Source organism: Podarcis cretensis (assembly GCF_951804945.1).
Source record: "Podarcis cretensis genome assembly, chromosome: 3".
In the NCBI taxonomy this organism is placed as follows: domain Eukaryota; kingdom Metazoa; phylum Chordata; class Lepidosauria; order Squamata; family Lacertidae; genus Podarcis; species Podarcis cretensis.
The window spans coordinates 121,547,731-121,567,678 of NC_137172.1; the positions used below are offsets into that span (position 1 = coordinate 121,547,731).

Consider the following 19,948-nt stretch of genomic DNA (forward strand, 5'->3'; position numbering starts at 1 on the left):
GTTGGGAACACAAGAAGCCCAGTGGGGATGCCAGCTGCTTTGCTAATAGGGCTCCTGTGCAACCCAAGCAACCGCATCCCTGTATCTGTAAGGAAAAACGTTTTTTCTGCTGAAGGTCTGCTCGCCATGTATATACTGTTAAAGCAGACAAATCCTGCAAACCCATCACCAACCAGATGGGCAGCTGTGGCGCTTTTCTCTCTCCTGTGAGGAAAAACGCATAATTTTTGGGGGGGAAATAAACCCCCGAAACATAGAGTGTTAGGGGCAAGTAAATCTGAGGTTTTTAAGGCAGCTGAAAGGAATGAAAATGGTTGCTCTGGTAGGTAGAAATAGATACTAGAACTTTAGAAGTTCCCAACACAAGTGAGCAGCTGTTAGCAAGCGGGCCTAATTAAGAGACCCCTTTGCTATTTCCATTATTATTACCTCTCCCCACCCCATCTCCCACTTCCCAATGAGAGAAGAGATTGGGGGGGGGGGGAGCGGCCTGTTAAACTAACTGGCACATATATCGAATCTGCTTAGCCTGGGCTGTTAAGTAAGTTTAATTAATTTACTAAGTTAATGTTCCAGCGCTAGCAAGAAAACATCATTGCTATCAGCTGGGTAGCAGGAATTGGAACCCTAAATGAGCTCATTTTTTCACAGTTGGAATTAGGGACCAGTTAGCCAGTTGTGTGGTTTTTCCAATTTCTGCGCTTGCCCTAAGGGAGTTGCAAGTTATTCATTCCCCAGGATTAAGTGTGAGTAAGAGAGGGAAAGGAGACAAGCGCTACCTGGGGTTTGCTGCCATTTTTGACTCAAGCAGTGTCTGTTGCCTTTAGTTGTCGGTTCTTGTGTTTGCTCCGTCCTGGAACTGAATGTGTACATACGTTTTGATCGGCAGGCAGAATGGCATCACTGAAAAACATTTCCTATGTGTATTTTTGTTGAGAGGGTTTGTAGATAAAGGGGGTGGGGAGGCAAAACAAATAAACAATAAAAGAATGGAAACAAAATTACAGAAATTTGCAAAGTTTGACAAATGGTGGCCTGCAGTTGCCACAAGCTAATGGCTTGCGATGATTAATAAGAGTAAAAATAATTGCATTTCATTAAGATTGATGACACCCCATTTAACCTCCCTTCTCGTTTCAGCCCTAAAGTGGAAAGAGATGAAGTTCTCATCTATAATAGCTCCTGTAACATTACCATGGAAACTGAGGCAGAGATGGAGTGTGAGGAACCTAATCAGCCAATTACCGCCAAGATTACTGAGATATGGAAAGAGCGGGGCCAGAACACTCAGGTATAATCAAATCTTTTTTATAGACTGATTCAAACAGCTTAAAATTAAATTTGTAATATTGTGTACATTTAAGAGGGGAAAAAAAAAACAATTTAGGCCAGGCACAGGCAATATATAATTTTAACCGCTATCCAACTTTGAATAGCATTTCTAATGCACAGCAGTGGAAATGATGGTTAGTCATATGGTTTATCAAATATGAATGAGGCCTGCCCTTATTTCTTTTAATTGCCCTTTATAGCTTATTGTTATCTTTTTATTTTTGCCAAGCCTTTTCTTACAAATGCAAGCACTCTTCCTAATTCGATACTTCTTCCTGTCTCTGTTGCTCAAATCAGAGATCCCGATCACAGATTATTATGGGTCCTTTTTTGAGCCATTATGGAAACTTATCATTCTTTATGGGCTGCTTACCAGTTGAAACAGGCCGATGACAACGCTTCTCTTTATGGCTATGTGGGGTAGCTGGGCAGACTTTAAAGAGTTCTGCCACATTTATTTATTGAGGGAGAACGACAGTTACAATTCTAGAGCACTCTGTTTTGCTACTGCCCCACACTGGAACCCAAATCAATTTGAAAATCTCATCATTTGATTAATAAATAAATAAATATGAAGTTGGTTTTGTGTCCCTGCATGCTCTGAGAAACACAGATAACTCATCTCTCTCAGCCTCTCCTTCTTTGCCTTCCCTTGTTCTCCCAGAGATGGTAGCTGCCCACACAGCTGATTTTGAATTACCTGGTTATGGCTCTATCCTCTTCTTCTTTGACAATCACTCGTAGCTGAGTAAGATTGTCTTCCATGAATACGGTCTTAACAGTGTGTCCATATGGCTCTATATTCCGTGTGTGGCAGTGTGAATGCTTTTTTTTTATATAAAAAATTACCTTTATGCGTATGAACTTACTAGATTTGGTGGTGTTCTTTAGGCAAATGTAGTATAAATGTAATGTAAGGTATCTCTCCTATCAAATAAATGAATAAATAACATTTTACTTGACTCCAGTTGTTTGCTCCCTTACATCTTTTTGCTAGTACATAGACTGTGAAATACTGTACTATTCCATGTATAAGACATGGTGGTTCTTTTTACTGTAAAATAAGGTTAAAAATCAGGGGGCGTCTTATACACAGATTGTGCATATGCTGGATGGGCGATTGGTTGCAGCTGCGAGCAGGAGCTTATCAGCAGCGATTGGGTGGGCGATTGTTGGCTGCTTAGGATTGCCTCCTGGGGCATCAATTTGGTGGCTGATGGGTGGTTGTGTCAAAGGCTGCTGTGGATTCGCTTCCACTGCGGCAATTGTGTGTGCAATTGGCTGCTACTGGTGGCGAACGGGCAGATGCTTGTTTTCACCTGTGACACGTGCGATTGGCAGCGTTGGGTGAGTGATTTTGGAGGCATTCCCCTCCCAAAAATAAAAAATTCAACAACTTTGGCAATCCTGCCCCCAAAAAGCTCAACAACTCTGGGCCATCTCCCCCTGTTTTCTTAATTTGGGATCCCCAAAAGTTGGGCGTCTTATACACGGAAAATATGGTAATAAAGTGATATTACTGGTTGGCATCTTGTGTACATGCTAATCTTTAAAGCACACTTGAAGCACATGCTGGCCCTCAAAGAATACTGGGCACTAACGTTTAGCCCTCACAACTGGCAGCGCCCAAAATTCTTTTAGGGGGAAAATGTACTTTGAATGTGCTTTAAAGGTCTCCCTGCCTCTCAGTCTAGGATTAACATCTGGTCAGTTTAAAATTACTCCAACTGACTTGTCCTCAGTGCAAATTAATAATCTGTTCTAATGTTGCGTATATTTATTTACCTTAAATAGCAGGTGGAGATAAGAAATAGCTTCTCCCACAAAAGCCTGCCTGTTTTTTAAAGATATCCATGGAAACCCTCTTCTGAGTTCCAAACCCATATTTGGGTGGGACAAGGTTGGTGTTCACTGCTACTGTGCCTAAACTTTTGAATTCCCCACTTAAGGAGTCTTGAGTCGTCTTTGGTGGCCTTCAACTGCACCATTAAAACCTTCTCATTTAGGAAGACCTTTGGCCTGCTGCAGCTGGTTTTTAGTGTTGCCTACAGTAATTGCAAGGGACGCAGGTGGCGCTGTGGGTTAAACCACAGAGCCTAGGACTTGCCGATCAGAAGGTTGGCGGTTTGAATCCCCGCGACGGGGTGAGCTCCTGTTTATTGGTCCCTGCTCCTGCCAACCTAGCAGTTTGAAAGCACCTCAAACTGCAAGTAGATAAATAGGTACTGCTCCAGCGGGAAGGTAAACGGTGTTTCCGTGTGCTGCTCTGGTTCTCCAGAAGCGGCTTAGGCTGGCCACATGACCCAGAAGCTGTACGCCGGCTCCCTCGGCCAGTAAAGCGAGATGAGCGCCGCAACCCCAGAGTCGGTCACAACTGGACCTAATGGTCAGGGGTCCCTTTACCTTTACCTTTTACTGTAATGTCATGCTCCCACCTTTCCCCCCTTTTGGCATTTGTTGTGTTTTGTGCTGCTCCCCCCCCCCCAAAAAAAACAAAAACCACTGCAGCTGCTTTTAAAGTCATTGCTGGCTTTTATTGATTTTCTTTTATACAGTACGTCGCTGTTTTAATAGGAAGTATTCAAGTAAATAGTTGTGCTAGTGCCAGGATTAGTGCTAGCGCAACAGGATCCCTCCTCCTTTTGCAAGACATGCCCTGCAAAGTTCCCAGATCTGATCTGGGGGGGTTGTGTGGGGGAACCCAGGTCAGATTGAGAGGGGAGGAGGGGGGGAATCTTCCATTATGCAAGAAGAAATCCTTGCACTAATGGAATGTTCCCCTTAGTGCTACATTAAAAGGTAAAGGTACCCCTGCCCGTACGGGCCAGTCTTGACAGACTCTGGGGTTGTGCGCCCATCTCACTTAAGAGGCCAGGGGCCAGCGCTGTCCGGAGACACTTCCGGGTCACGTGGCCAGCGTGACATCGCTGCTCTGGCGAGACAGAGTCGCACACGGAAACGCCGTTTACCTTCCCGCTGGTAAGCGGTCCCTATTTATCTACTTGCACCCGGAGGTGCTTTTGAACTGCTAGGTTGGCAGGCGCTGGGACTGAGCAGCGGGAGCGCACCCCGCCGCAGGGATTCGAACCGCCGACCTTTCGATCGACAAGTCCTAGGCGCTGAGGCTTTAACCTTTAGCGCCACCTGCGTCCTAGTGCTACATTAGATGCAGACAATTGTTACATGTCTACCATTTCCGTAAATTGCCTTGAACAATATGAAAAGGGTAGGGTGTAACTATTTAAAAAAACACACAAGCAGAAGCAACTGAGCAATCTCTCTTCCCGGTATTGATAGTTTCTTAAAGAGTCTTGTTTGGAAGAAGGTTCAGATTCTCCCCATCATCATGGGCTGGTTCATAGGTTATAGATAACAGAATTGTAGTGTTGGGAGACCCTGAGGATCATCTAGTCCACCCCCTGCAATATGGGGATCGAACCTGCAACCTTGGCATTATCAGCACCACACTCTAACCAACTAAGCCAGGGGTCAGCAACCTTTTTCAGCCGTTGGCCGGTCCACCGTCCTTCAGACCATGATGTGGGCCAGACTATATTTTGGAAAAAAAATATGAATGAATTCCTATGCCCCACAAATAACCCAGAGATGCATTTTAAATAAAACGACACATTCTGCTCATGTAAAAACACACTGAATCTGTCTGCGGGCTGGATTTAGAAGACAATTGGGCCAGATCCGGCCCACGGGCCTTATTTTGCCTACCCCTGAACTAAGCTATCCAGGCATTCACAACTTGTTGAATGTAGCATCAAATGCATGTGTGAATGAGCTATCAGAGATGAATAACTGCATATACAATGTTCCCTATTCACTATTTCCAGGCCACCAGTACTTTTCCGGGTTATCTTGTGCCATCTGCATGTCAAATAATTTGGAGACAATTTAGGAATTCTGTATTTTGCAGAGTTTTATTTCCAACCTGCATAGCTCCCTCTTGTAATGCTGTTAACTCCATAACAGCAGAAACATAATTTCTGGATGGGTTCTTGGAGGGATTATTCCTAAATCATACCCCAGAACCTGGTTGATTTGCTCCATGAGTTTCCTGATCATAAAATCTGCTTTAGCTTGAATGGCAGGTCCTTTCTGTTCATAGAAGAAAGCTCTCTTCTGTCCATAGTGACTAGGCCACCTAAGTGACTGCCTTGTGCGTGTTTGTGGCTTGAAGAAACTTGTGTTTGCTAACTGAAACCCAAGTAGCATGTATGTGAGTATGTATGGGGGCAGGGGCAGGTCAGATAAAAGGTTTCCATTTTAGTTGACAGTCCCCTGCTAAGATTTATGACACCATGTGCTATATGCATGCTTCCTTGTAGAGGCTTAAATCATGTCATGCAAACTGGCCTTACCTTTCCACTGGAAATAATGGTACCAGTCAGAGAAATGCATTAATGGCATCTTGTACACTGGGTTACAATAATGGTGCTATTAGCAAGAGGTGCAAAATGTCAGGGAAGTAATGGGACATCACCATTTCCCTTGCACACTGGACTCCAAGGATTTAATGCACCTCTACATATATTGAGCATGAAGCTCTGTATTATCAATAGACACTTAACCTTGTTGGCTTAAAAGAAAATAATTAATTCAGTTGAAAATTTGATCTCTATTTGGTGATTCTGGGATGTCAAAGTGTAAAACAAATGTTCTCCTGAAACTATTGCCTTGTCACCTTATAAAAAAAACCCTGAAAACTATTTTGTGCATGGGAAGTTTAGAGATGCATTGCTGCGAACGTTTTCATCTCTCCTCCTTCAAAATATTTAATTCTGGGAATGCTGAGTATTCTTCAGTGTTAAAGTACCTAGAGGGCAGGCTGTGGAGTGTGGTTAGGGTACATATTAAAGTGCGTGTGTGGTACTAAAAATAAGCACACAAACCTATTATTAAAGCACAAATAGGAGGTGGCTTGTTCTTCTGGAGTGGATGCTAGCTTGCCGCAAAGGTTTAGCACTGAAACCCTGCCCTTACGTTGAGCTGGATGATTAATTGTGTTAGCATCGTCCTCCTGGCTCTGCGCTCCATTCTGACCAGGCAAAGTATACCCATGTGAGGGGGTATAAGTGACGAAGGAAATAGACACTTGCGTGTTTTAAAACTCATTGACAGATTGGTGGCACATTGAAAAGCTCATTGGACTTGTATGATATGCATTGTAGTTCAGTATGATGGCAAAAGCTTGATTTGAACAATGACAATATATGCTTAGATATGGATTTCTGGAAACACTTTACTTTTGATAGGATGTCCCTTGGCAGGTACTGTGGCATGAAGAGGGAATTTTATGTCAGATGGCTGAAGAGATGGATGAGACTTGGGTGAAATGGAGTTGGCAGTGTTGAGAGCAGCAGTGGAAGAGAAGAGTGGAAGCCCCATAGATTGTGGGCTGCTGCTGGCGGCTGTATTGCCAACGTGTGAGGAAACATGAAGGCCGACTAAACATCAGGAAGAACTTTCTGATGGTCAGAGCTGTTTGGCAGTGGAAGGGACTCTGGGGTGGAGAACTCTTCTTCCTTGGAGGTTTTCATTACATGGGTTTGGACAATTAGGTTCCTTTCCAACTCTACACTTCTATGTTTTTATGAAGTGTGATTCTAATGTTCTATTTTCTGATTTTTAAAAAATCTACGTTTTAAATTTTGTTTGCACATTTTTAGTTTTTTAGTAAGCTGCTTGAGGCATGTTGTGAAAAGTTAGTCAGCTGGACCTCAAATATTCAGTATTTTATTGATGATCTTCAAGAGCCAGTAGAGTGAAGAAGAGAATACAGTGCTTCAGTTTAGTAAAACAAATGGAGGAATACGGTCAGGAAAGTATGCAGAACAGATAATTACAAAAAGAGAGAGCAAAGTTTAGGAAAAGACACCCATTTCCTGAGCGTTCATTGCTTGGTCTTTTCCTGTTATCTGCGTGCAGACTCTTGTGACGCACTCTTATCGGAATCAATTTAACATTGATTTTGGCTTCGGGACATACCTTCCCAGATCTGATGGTTTCCAAAAGCCAGCTTTTTTCCTTCTCCCCCTAAGTGTTCCTAAAAATATTTTCCTGTCTCCAAGTTTAGAAAGTGACCTTCCCGTAGGGCAGGAAGGGACAAATTAGTAACTTGCATTTTTAGGCATATGTCCTCATGAGTAAAATAGGGATTTTCATAACATTGTCTGCATTAAGATGCACACACTTCACTTGCAGACATGGCTTTGCGTTTGTGCATCTTCATGTGAAGGAGATGGGGAACACAAGCACTTGGCTTGTCCCCTTTTGTCTGCTCCCGTGTCACATGTGAATCTCTCTTCCAAGTTGCTTCTCTCCTTCTACATTTATTTAATATAATACATTTATACCCTGTTTTCATTTCATGTCTCAGACAGCTTACCAAAAAACTAAGCATGCAGCATACAAAATTTAAAATGTAGATTTATTTATTTTTAAAATCAGAAAATAGAACATTGGAATAGCATTCATGGTACAAAGCCCCCCCCCCCCCCCCCGAAATAAAACTGCCTTAATATGTTAAATTTCCTCTAATAGGAGGGAGTTCCATAGACAGGACCACTCATAGTGCTTTGCCAGATGATCTCAGTGATTGACTTGAGACATATGTGGTGGGGTAGTCCTTAAGTTATTCTAGGCCTAAGTTGTTCAGGGTTTTGCACACTGGTACAGGCAGGCCTTGTTGTTGATGGTCCTGCCACTGGGAGCTGCCTGGTTGCTGTTGACCCATGACAGGGCCTATTCAGTGGTGGTTCCCCATTTGTGGAATACTACCCTCCCCCAGTGAGGTGCTTCTGTCTTTTTCATGATTGACTTTTAGCAGGAATTGGAAAATATTCCTGTTTACCCAGGCATCTGATGGCTGAAGGGCACTGTTTCTGGAAGCTCTGAAACAGCTGGATGGGAAAGTGCTTTTATACATTTTAAATGTGACAGTTTTTAGAATGTTTATTTTTTTGTTTTGTTTTTTTGTTTTATTTTTTTGCTGCGGATATGTTTGCTGCCCTGGGATCCTTTGGGAGGAAAGGCTGAATATAAATTAAATAAACAGCACTTGATGGATGATGCCGAAATGGCTAAAATGACCGGAAGAATCAGAAATCAGGAAGAGCAAAATTTTAATAAAGAGTGGGGGAAATTTATAACTTATCTTAAAGACCATTGTAAACAGTTAAAATCATTAGTAGGATTCGAATATCACTTGTAGTTTAATGGTGAATTTTGGATATAATGGAGATATAAAAGATCTGAAAAACCAAATAAATATTTTAAATTTTTTTTTTAAAAAAATAAACAGCACCTGAACCTTGATCCTTAAATCTGGCTCAGCAGCAGACAGGAAGTCTGTTAACACCAGTGTCATGTACTGACAGTGGTCTTTTTCCATCAGCAGCCTAACTACAGCATTCTGCACTTAGGCAGCCCTATCTTCTGCATGTCACAGTCATTCAGTCCTGCAGTTTTTAAGCAGAGGTCGAATGGCCCCCTGTCATGGATGCTTTAGTTGAGATCCCTGCATTGCACTAGACTGGGGTTGGACTAGATGACACTCAGGGTCCCTTCCAACTCCACAATTCTATGATCCAGGATACATTCACTACACCTTTTGACTGAAAATTCCTCCAAAATTATGCAAAAAATGAGATTGCATCATTAGGAATTCTGCTGCTTTTTTCAAGCCAGAAACATAGAGGGGAGGAACCAGGTGGCAGTTGATGGCTTTGAGAGATCTGCGAAGGGTTTGTCCCAGTCACACACAGGCCGACTAAAGGAGCTCTGCTGTCTTATCTACAGAGACATACACTGCTCTTTTTGAGGAGTAGAGCCAGAATTACTGGTACATTAAAGCCTTGATCTAATATGTCTTCCTGTTGTTGTTGTTTAGTCGTTTAGTCGTGTCCGACTCTTCATGGCCCCATGTACCAGAGCACGCCAGGCACTCCTGTCTTCCACTGCATCCCACAGTTTGGTCAAACTCATGCTGGTAACCTCGAAAACACTATCCAACCATCTCGTCTCTGTCGCCCCCTTCTCCTTGTGCCCTCCATCTTTCCCAACATCAGGGTCTTCTCCAGGGAATCTTCTCTTCTCATGAGGTGGCCAAAGTATTGGAGCCTCAGCTTCACAATTTGTCCTTCCAGTGAGCACTGAGGGCTGATTTCCTTCAGAATGGAGAGGTTTGATCTTCTTGCACTCCATGGGACTCTCAAGAGTCTCCTCCAGCACCATAATTCAAAAGCATCAATTCTTATCTTCATTCTTATCTTCTTATCTCCCCTTCATGGATCACTGCCTTGCCGTGGCGAAGGGGCCTGAAGAACTCAGAGAAGCTATGAACTATGCCGAGCAGGGCACCCAAGATGAACAGGTCATAGTGGAGAGTTTTGACCAAACGTAATCCACCTGGAGGAGGAACCGGCAAGCCACTCCAGTATCTCTGCCAAGAAAACTCCATGGACAAGGACAAAGACAATATGTCTTAGTGTGTGCATAACTTTACGACTGCAGGTTAAAAAGAGAATTTCATTCGGAACAAGGCTTTTGCCCCTTCTCTGTTTATAGTGCTGGAAATATATGCTGACGAGTGTGACCTGCAACAAAATGTTGCCATGCTCCTGTCAATGTGTTCATCAACTGTACCACCTTTCAGGATATTCCTTTCCCACCCCAACAGACAGGCTGTGACCACTGAGCACACTTTTCTACTTCTTCAATTCCTAGTGTTCCCTTGAGCATGCTGACACCTCCCTCTCGTATCTCACTTGCTCCGTTTTGGAGCCAGGGCCGGCCCAAGACATTTTGGCACCTGAGGTGAAAAACAAAACAGCCCTCTCTTCCTGCCAGGGAAGAAGGGATGAGTGAAGATCTACATCAGGAACAAAGAGGGAAATAAAGATCTACACCAGAGGTTGGCAACGTGCAGCCCATGGGCCGGATATGGCCCACAAAAACCATTTTACTGGCCCACGAGCCGCCCCCAAACCAAGCCGCCCACTCGGTGAGTCCCTCACATGCTGTGCTAAACCAGTGCAGTGCGGCGCGGGGACTCACTGAGTGGTGCCGGAAATTGCGTCTGCGCATGCACAGATACCAGAAATCGCGCCTGCGCATGTCCAGATGCTGAAAATTGCTTCTGCACAGGTGTGATTTCCGGCGTCTGGGCATGCGCAGAAGCGATTTCTGGTGCCACGGACATGCACAGACGCGATTTCCGGCATCGCGCTGCGCCACTCCGGCGCACAGACGATCTCCATGGGAGTGATCCAGCCCATGTCTGGTAAACCTTGCTGACCCCTGATCTGCACCAACAACCAGGGTGGGAGGAGACTAGCAGTGCCTCCAGTTCAGTAAGAGGCCACTGTAGAGGTGGCTGTGGCAGCAGCAGTGGGCAAGGCATTCCTTGGAAGCCGAATCTGCACCTCCTGCCTCCTGAGGCAGTCACCCCTTCTTGCCTCATGGGCGGGCTGGCCCTGTACATAGCTGCCATACAGTCACTATTTTTCAGCTCCATCTACCATGGTGAAGTTAGTATAGACAACCATGTGCAGTGCCTTGAGCATCTAAGTCTACTATTAGGCTATGTGGTGATGATGATCATGCACGAATGAATTCATTTGTGTAAGACAGAACCTCTTCGTATTCCTTTTGGAATCCACTGCATGTGCAACTTAGCCTGTGATTAACCTGGGGAGTCTGCTTCTGTAAATAATGCAGTTCAACCTTTTTAGAAATGAAGATGCTGGTGGCTTATTAGCTTATGGCTAAATGCTACTCTGAATACAGGGCTGGGGAAGCCCAGAGGAATAACCTGTCCACTTATACCTCTGATATCTAATGAAATGTCAACCACCGAGACACTGATGGGGTAAACATGCTGATGGGGTAAACATCTCAATACGAGATGCTGATGTTCTCTCTGGGCTTATGGGAGGTTTTGACCAAGCTTGGATGTCTTTGAACCTATTATGCTTAGTGAGCCTGCAGATTATTATTCCAGATCACTAGACCAGACCTAATCATCATGCAAGCATGCTGTTTTAACAATGTTTCCCTTGTACAGATTTTCCTTACTCCCCTGGCACCATAGGTGGTATGAATACATCTTTTAGGGCAGATGCCATGTATGTGAAGCCAAAGGCAGGAAAACCGAGCTGGTGGAGAATTGGATCTGTGACAATCCAGTCTCTTGAGAGATTACCATTATGGAACACGCAGGCTGATAACTCTAACCATTCCAGTTCGTGGTGCTGCACTGAATGTACTTCTGCCTAACAGAGCAACCCTAACTATTGAAAGTGGGCATAATCCCTATTCCATATTCTGTTCAGGAGGCATTTGTCTTACAACACCCTTTTTGTGAGCTAAATTGGCCACGGGTGCAAGTCTCTCTTTGCCCTCTTGCATGTTAAAATCCCAAGACCTCCCCCAATAAATAAAGACACAATTGACACAGAATTTAGTTTAAGGTTATTGGAATAATTTTGGCCGCAACTTTATTGATTACAGATCATGAGTGGTTTGCTTAGGCATTGGTTCCCAACTAGCTGCACTTGACCTTAGCAGGGCAGAACTGACGACTGGACTCTGGCAGAGGTCAGTACAGGTAAACATCATGGGGGAGCATTGGACCAGGCTCAGACTCAAGCTCACCCCAAATGCTCCCAGGGGCTCTGGCGTGGCCCTAAGCCCTGAAAGGGAATCGGACAAAAGCAAGGCGAGTCCCTGGATTCCTTTAACGGAATACCCTTTCGCTTACTGGAGGGGCGGGCATGACAACCTTCTCTCCACTCCACATTAAACCAATGCCTAACCGCCAACCTTACAAAGTTGTGACGATTTGCTATGTGGGAGGCAAAACCCATGTGGCACCAGCCAATCAGCCAAATGGGAAAATTCGGGCCCCTGTCCCAAGAACAGACAACCCCATGATGGCATAGCAAGGTCATAGTGAACCCCAAATATAGGGAGGGTGGGAGGGTGATCCGATGCATGAGGCGAAAAGAGGAAGCTCAACGCAATGTGCAGCGGTATATAAGTCCCTCGGGTAATGCATGAAACGATCCCATTGGCCAGAATTACCCCATCAACCGAGGGACCACCAATCAGGTTGTTGTGGCTATCCAGTTGCTCCCACCCACAACAGCAGCAAGGTCAGTCTTGTTGATCTCACCGCAACGCATTCTCTCTGGGAGGAGGACACGATTTCTGCTTCTCCCATGCCCCCAGAATCACCCTTTTCTGAGGCTTAACACCTGGCTGAGCTGGGGTTGAGGGTCTTATGCTTTTGTATCTCTGGCTCAGTTGGGAAAGCCCAAGATCGACTGAATCCAAACGCTCTCATCTCAGCAGATCTTTGGTTTGAATTGTGTGGTTAGTTTGCTTTCCCCACAAAAGAGAAAAAGGCATTAAGTATTTAATTAAACAACCACTGGCATGACTAAACTTCACTGGTGGCTGTGTAGCTGTGGAATTAACTGAACTTCAGCGATGGTTGTGGCCAGAGTATTGGTGCACCCTTTTTCAATGGGAAACTGGATTCCTCCTTCCTCCAGATATTTTTGTCTACCTGCTGTGGGTCTAATTACTCTGAATGAAACTGGCCCCGTCTTTCCTGTTGATGTGTGTTCAAGGTGTTTGCACTGTGAGCTGCTTTAAGTCTATCTGTTGACGGGAAAAGTTTTAAATAAAAAATGGGGAGCAGTGCAGAAGCAAAAAAAGAAAGCAAACCACGCTCAGAAACACATTCTCTAAATAAGAAAAACATGGGGGAGGGTATGGGTGCATCTGGTGCCACTTTCAATTCTGAAAATCTTAAAACAAACCTAAAGAATGATGTTCATCCTGCTTATGCTTCTTATTTAGTCCAATAAATATCCATTAAATGTGGGAAGGGTAATGGACAAAGTTTGTATTTTCTTTTTTTGCTCCGCCCACACGCTCCACCCCTCAAAAGGACCACTGCTTCACCGTGTCCCGTAAGATCAGGCAGTAGCTCTGCTGGTTGTTGCTGACATCTCCTTCTATGCAAATATTTACTCTTGACTGTTTATTGCTAGACCTGTTACAGATGGCGACACATGGCAATCATCGTCCCGTGCCCTGGGCATCTTTCATGAAGTATGGCAAACTTCTATGACCCTTTTGTAACCCTTGACCCCACCGTAAGCAATTCAAAATCCATTTTTGATCCTCCCTTTTCAGGAGTGACGTCCTTCATGGATGGTGCCTCATTTAAATCGCTCTGGCTACTTGCTGATGCATGGAAAAAGACGAGTCATTACAAAGTTTATTATCTGACATCCCGTCCCCCAGCAGTACTTCTGAAGTTGGAAGCAGCCGACCCTCTGGTCTTCATACTTACACTGATGTTTGTCTGTGATATTTTGTAGGCTTCTCTGAACCTATGCTGCCTCGTATCGCCTCATTCTTCTCAATATCTGGACAGCCGTCTTTCAAAATTATATTAAATGACCTCCCACCCCAGAAGAACAGTAAGTCCTGTGTGATCAGTGTGCAGCAGCAGCAACAACTGAAAGTCCAAGTTTAAGTGCAGATGTTATCTTCACGAACAAATGTGCCTTCTGCAAGGTTGTTAAGCTGCAAAGAGAAAGCCAACATGGCTGCCGCTGTTACCACAGGCAATGCGAAGAGATAAATGGTTGACCCTGGCCTGTGTCAGGTTAGGATTGATGCCACTATCAGCTCTAGTGCCTTTCCAATGATTTTTTTTTTTTTAAAAAAAACCTCTGATAGAGTGTGTTATCTAGTTACTGCCATGAGGGCAATAGCCTGGGGTAGGGGAAGGGGAAAGAGAGGGGGTGGGGAGAAAGGTCATTCTAAGAGGACAATCTTTGTCAGATTAAATGAGAAAAGGGACCTTGCTTTTAAAAAGGAAGTCGGGAAATAAATAAATAAATGATGAAAGTAGCTCTGACTTGTAAGGGAAGGATAAGCAAAATTGCCAGCGCTTTCTCTCTGTCTCACCAGGTTAGGCTTGGGGCAGATACGGGGGGTTCTGGTTGTAGCAGTCGTACGAGAGAGGGATTTTGAATAATGTTGCATGGGCTTTCAGTCCTGTAACTTTGAAAACGTTTTAGCTCCGTATGCTCAGAATCAGGATGAATTTGCTTGCCCTTCTTTGCAAGGGGAGATGGGAAACAGAAGGAAAGTTAGGATCCAAGTTGTTGTATTTTAACCATTTTTTAAATGTATGCTGCCCAGAGACCTTTGGTTATGGAGCAGCATGGAAAGACCTGAATATATAAATTAATGAACAAATAATGGCAACTCTGAAGTGAATTAAAGCTGTGTCAAGCAGATTTAACATAAAACTCCCTCTGTCCCCTGTGATATGGAAAGCTTTAGCCATTGTTTTTCTGCTGACAATCATTGGGAGTTTGGACATAAAGTTCAGGCAGGCATGTCAGCAAAGGTTGCCATATGCTAAGCCTTGGGCAAAAATGGGGAATACGCTGATAGCTGTATTATTCCTTTTTAATTTGCTGCCTTCAGATAATTGATAAGACATCATGGATTGATGTACATAAACTCCAAATTATTATTATTATTTGCATTTATCCAGCACCTTAGGTGTTCAAAGTATAAAGGGGGAGGTTCACCTGGTACCACCCACCTCTGGCCTCGCAGGTATTGCCTGACCATTGCAACCAAAATATCACTTAATGGAAACTTAAAAGGGCAACAGAGAGGGGGGTTGAGTTTCCCCAACAAAGTCACCTGCTGTTGCTGTTTTAATTTTGTCAGCTGCTCTTACTGCTAGGCAAAATATTTCTAGTTGACCTCTGGGTGGTTTTGGTGCTGGAGCTGTTAGCCCTGATTAGTTAAATTTCAAATGTCAGAGATCATTAGTGGTGATTTTAGCCAAAGAGGGTGTAGAATCTAAGTTCCTCAAACTGAACTGAGTAAATGGAGAGCACCTATTTTTATGACTTTATCTCAGCCCTCCTCCTCTGACATGGGATAAACCCATTTCCAGTTATATATCAGGTAGTAGGTTGATCACATAGGTAAAGGTAAAGGGACCCCTGACCATTAGGTCCAGTCGTGACCGACTCTGGGTTTGCGGCGCTCATCTTGCTTTACTGGCCAAGGGAGCCGGCATATAGCTTCCGGGTCATGTGGACAGCATGACTAAGCTGCTTCTGGCGAACCAGAGCAGCGCACAGAAAGGCCGTTTACCTTCCTGCTGGAGCGGTACCTATTTATCTACTTGCACTTTGATATGCTTTCGAACTGCTAGGTTGGCAGGAGCAGGGACCGAGCAATGGGAGCTCATCCCTTCGCGGGGATTTGAACCGCTGACCTTCTGATCGGCAAGTCCTAGGCTCTCTGGTTTAACCCACAGCGCCACCCGCAAGGTTGATCACATAACCATGCTCTATTTCCTTTTCTAGTTTTTAGGATTTGTTTGAAGGTGGCTGTATTTGATTATTACTGCCGGTATTTCTATCCTGCTGCTCCATTTAGAACGACCAAAGTGGCTTGCAGCAAATAAAATAGAATTGACATAAGATCAAATGCAGCAATAAAAACACCAGTGCAGCTGTACTACAACATGCACGGGCATTGCTGTTTAATACAGGGATTAAAAGCAGCCGGTTAATGCAATTGCTTGAACACAACAAATCACACATTAAAACCCAGCTGAAAATGGCTGCTTACCCAGTCGTGGGGTGGGCAGTGATGGTGGTGCACCAGGCCCCCTCCCTTCGCAGGAAAAAGGCCTCTCCATTTTGTGGCCGGCCAGATGCAACAGAGGGCGGGAAAGCCCGCTAAGCCTATCCACCAATCAGGAGGCAGCTATTTAGGCCGGTGCCGCCGGTGGTGGGGCCACAGTTGGTTGAAGAGCACCCCTCCTGCCCTCCCGTTATGCTGTGCTTTGTGTTTCTAAACCTTTCAATCATGGCAATAGAACGCCTGCTGTGTGTAATCGTATGCTATCCTTTTCCTTCCTTGCACCACCCAACTGATCTTGCTATGGTTCATTCTGGTTGCTGTATCTGGAACCGGATGACTGCTCCCCGCATAAACTGGGGGGTGTTTTTTGTGTGATCGCATGCAGCCCCCCCCCCGGGACTACTAGACCCCCTGGAAGGTAGTTGGCTTCACCGCTCCTCTGAGATGGATACCTGGAGGTTCCCGCCTAGCCTCGTCAATCAGCCAGTCCTGGCTGGGGGGGGGGGGCGTTGCCAAGGGATTTGGCCAGGTAGAGTTAGGATCGCCCACACTCACAATAGAGGGTGTAACTTACCTGTTGATCCTCTGTTGGCTCCTTTAGTCTATCGTCCCTCAATGGGGGAAGCGTGAAGCGGTGACCCATGCCCCCCCCCTGCGGCGGCAATCCAAGGGTTCCCCTTTAAAGTGGTTATTTTGAGGGGAGGCACTGACCATACGCCAATGGGTTGTCAGTGCTCTCCCCTACGATGCAGCAAAATGGGGGGGGGGGCGGGCTCTCTGCTTGAACAGACATTCTCCAGTCAGCCCAATCCCCACACACTTTGGATAACCCTGATGTTCCCCGGATCCCCAGCTGGGGACTGGGAGGGATAAACGCCCAATGCCTAAGCCAAGGTCTTCCTACATCTGAGAATTTAATAAAGTTGTGGCCAGTTTTAATCCCATAACACGTTGCTGGAGCCAGAAAGGAATTTGCCTGCAAACAGTTTAGCCCCGTTTGGAGGTTTTGCCTTCCTCATAACAAACTGCCACACCTTTTGGTGGAGAAGGCACTGGGTAGAATCCTTAGCTGAATGTTGGGGTGGAGAGAAGTGGTGAAACGCCCCTACCCCCAAAGGTGTGATTACAGGGTATCCCGCTAGAGGAGTCCAGTGGGAAGACCCTGTCCAGAAGCCAGGTGTGGGCAGATGCGTCATAGAGCTTCCCTGTGACTGGGTCTGCAATTAAAAAGTTAGCAACAGTCATTAAAAATTGTAGAAGCAGGGAGTTGCCAAAAAGAAGGCATGTTTCTTATACCCTTTCTTCATATTGACAGAGCAAAAAACAGGTCTTCTGGCGCTGATCTCAAGGCTAAGTAATTGCTATGGCAGCAGGTGGCTTCTTGGCTTCTGAGGTAACCTAGTCCTAATCTGTTTTAAAGGTCAGTACCAGGCATTTGGGATGCGGGTGGCGCTGTGGGTTAAACCACAGAGCCTAGGACTTGCCAATAAGAAGGTCGGCTGTTCGAATCCCCGTGACAGGGTGAGCTCCCGTTGCTCAGTCCCTGCTCCTGCCAACCTAGTAGTTCGAAAGCACCTCAAAGTGCAAGTAGATAAATAGGTACTCTGGCGGGAAGGTAAACGGTGTTTCCGTGCACTGCTCTGGTTCGCCAGAAGCGGCTTAGTTATGCTGGCCACATGACCCCTCGGCCAATAAAGTGAGATGAGCGCCACAATCCCAGAGTCGGTCACTACTGGACTGGTCAGGAGTCCCTTTACCAGGCCTTTAAATTGAGTCTGGGAAGAAATAGGTAGTGTCAGGGAACTGCCATCGGAAGGGCAGGCGGTGGAAGGGCTCACGGAGGTTAGGAGAGACTCGGCAGCAGAGGAGGGAACCAGCAGGGGGAGAGAAGGAGCTCCAAGGGAAAGTGAATCGGAGGGATGGCTCAGAGAGACTTCCAGCGAAAACAGTGGGGATGTTTCAGGACCTCCTATAGGGACACCCACACCTCGCCGGAAACTGTCGCGCCGAGAATCCCGAAGACGCGTTTCCGTTAAGGAGCTTCTATGCTGGAAGCGTTTCCGCAAACGCCCACTGTCGGATTCTGCCAGCGATTGAGGGAGTCATGTTTTAGGGGGCTCCGCTATAGACAGAGCTTTGATAACCAAGCCAGACTCTGAGGGACTAAGCTTTACGCACAAGCAGCTCATCATCCCATCACAGGTAGCTAGTACAGGTGGAACAAGATCCACATTTTCTGAGCATCAAAAATATTCTCCACATAACATGCACAATAAAATAAGACACAAAATTGAAAACAACCATAATGAAGAACTCAGTAAACCCATCAATCATTCAAGCCAACCCTGTAGTAGATAAAATCCAGCAATAAAATCCAACATAGGTAGACACAAATTAAAAGCCCGGCAACCAATCCAACAAAATTGAGCCCAGCTACAGAAGTGAAAAAAATAAGGCCAAATTGCCATTATCCTTCAGAGACTAAGTAAAATCAATAATGTTAAAAGACATGAAGAGGTGTTAAAAGACTTGGGAAAACAAAAAAACTTTCTGCGTGGTGCTGAAAAATAGGTGCCCTTTGCACCAATTAAAGTTTCTAGCCTGTTTTCAAAAGCAGCCCCACAGCACTGAAGTAAATCACCCTGGAGGTAGAGATCTTCAGCACCATCTCTCCAGAGAAGGCCCAGCAGGTGAAACAGCTGAAGGCTGGTGAAAAGGATCCCTACCACTTGGGTATCCAAGGACGGTACCCACAAACCTCCTCCTCTAGGCAGCATTCACTCTTGCCCCAACCCTGAAGAACTGTGCTTCCATCTTAGCTAGATTCTGCCTCCTGCCCCTGCAATCCAGTCCTGAAGGAACACCAGACACTCCCACTGCCTTGCTAGGATCAGATGGTGGAAACGAGAAGTAAAGCTCTTTGTTGTCAGCATTTCAACCCAACCCCTGAGTGACATTTCCAAGCAGTTTCACGTAGATGCTCAAAGGCATGAAATGGAAATGCCTTTGAGCATCCAGCTGCCTGCTGGGACTGATCTTCCAGGAATGTGAGGAAGTAGTGAAGAATAGTGCCCTATAATGCCATCTCAGTCCATATAGTTAAAGCTATGGTTTTCCCAGTAGTGATGTATGAAAGTGAGAGCTGGACCATAAAGAAGGCTGATCGCCGAAGAATTGATGCTTTTGAATTATGGTGCTGGAGGAGACTCTTGAGAGTCCCATGGACTGCAAAAAGGTCAAACGCATCCATTCTGAAGGAAATCAGCCCTGAGTGCTCACTGGAAGGACAGATCCTGAAGCTGAGGCTCCACTACTTCTCATGGCCACCTCATGAGAAGAGAAGACTCCCTGGAAAAGACCCTGATATTGGGAAAGATGGAGAGTACAAGGAGAAGGGGGCGACAGAGGACGAGATGGTTGGATAGTGTTCACGAAGCTACCAGCATGAGTTTGACCAAACTGTGGGAGGCAGTGGAAGACAGGAGTGCCTGGTGTGCTCTGGTCCATGGGGTCACGAAGAGTCGGACACGACTAAACGACTAAACAACAACAACAATGCCATCTTGTAAGGCAACAGAAATCATACTATAGTTGGTGGTATCGAAAGTCACTGAAAGATGAACTGCGAGGTCACACTCTCCCTCTCTAAATCCTGGCATAGGTCACCCACCAGGGAAATCAGGGCAGTTTCAGAGCCAAGACTGCCTGGAGATCTTAAATGACTTGCCCTGCTAGAATCTACTAGGTCCAGTGTTTCTGATGCTGGTGGTGTGAGGTTGCTGGAAGAGGGGAAGAAGGAGGATACTCCCCATTGCCTCTCATCTCTGCTCCGACCATTTATTCTCCATTTCAGGAGCAGAGAAGGGAGGAGTCAGAGCGTGTGTTGGCACAGAAGGTGCTATGG

At 45.4% G+C, this 19,948-nt stretch overlaps 1 protein-coding gene across 1 annotated transcript in view; it reads left to right on the forward strand.

Moving 5' to 3' along the window:
• Positions 1-19,948, forward strand: part of PKHD1 (PKHD1 ciliary IPT domain containing fibrocystin/polyductin) — a gene marked incomplete at its 5' end in the record, with an annotated part of 233,235 nt that overhangs the window by 43,648 nt on the left and 169,639 nt on the right. The window contains one exon of the mRNA XM_079971281.1: positions 1,141-1,291. Coding sequence (XP_079827407.1) covers positions 1,141-1,291 — 151 coding nt within the window. The remainder of the gene's footprint in view (positions 1-1,140; positions 1,292-19,948) is intronic.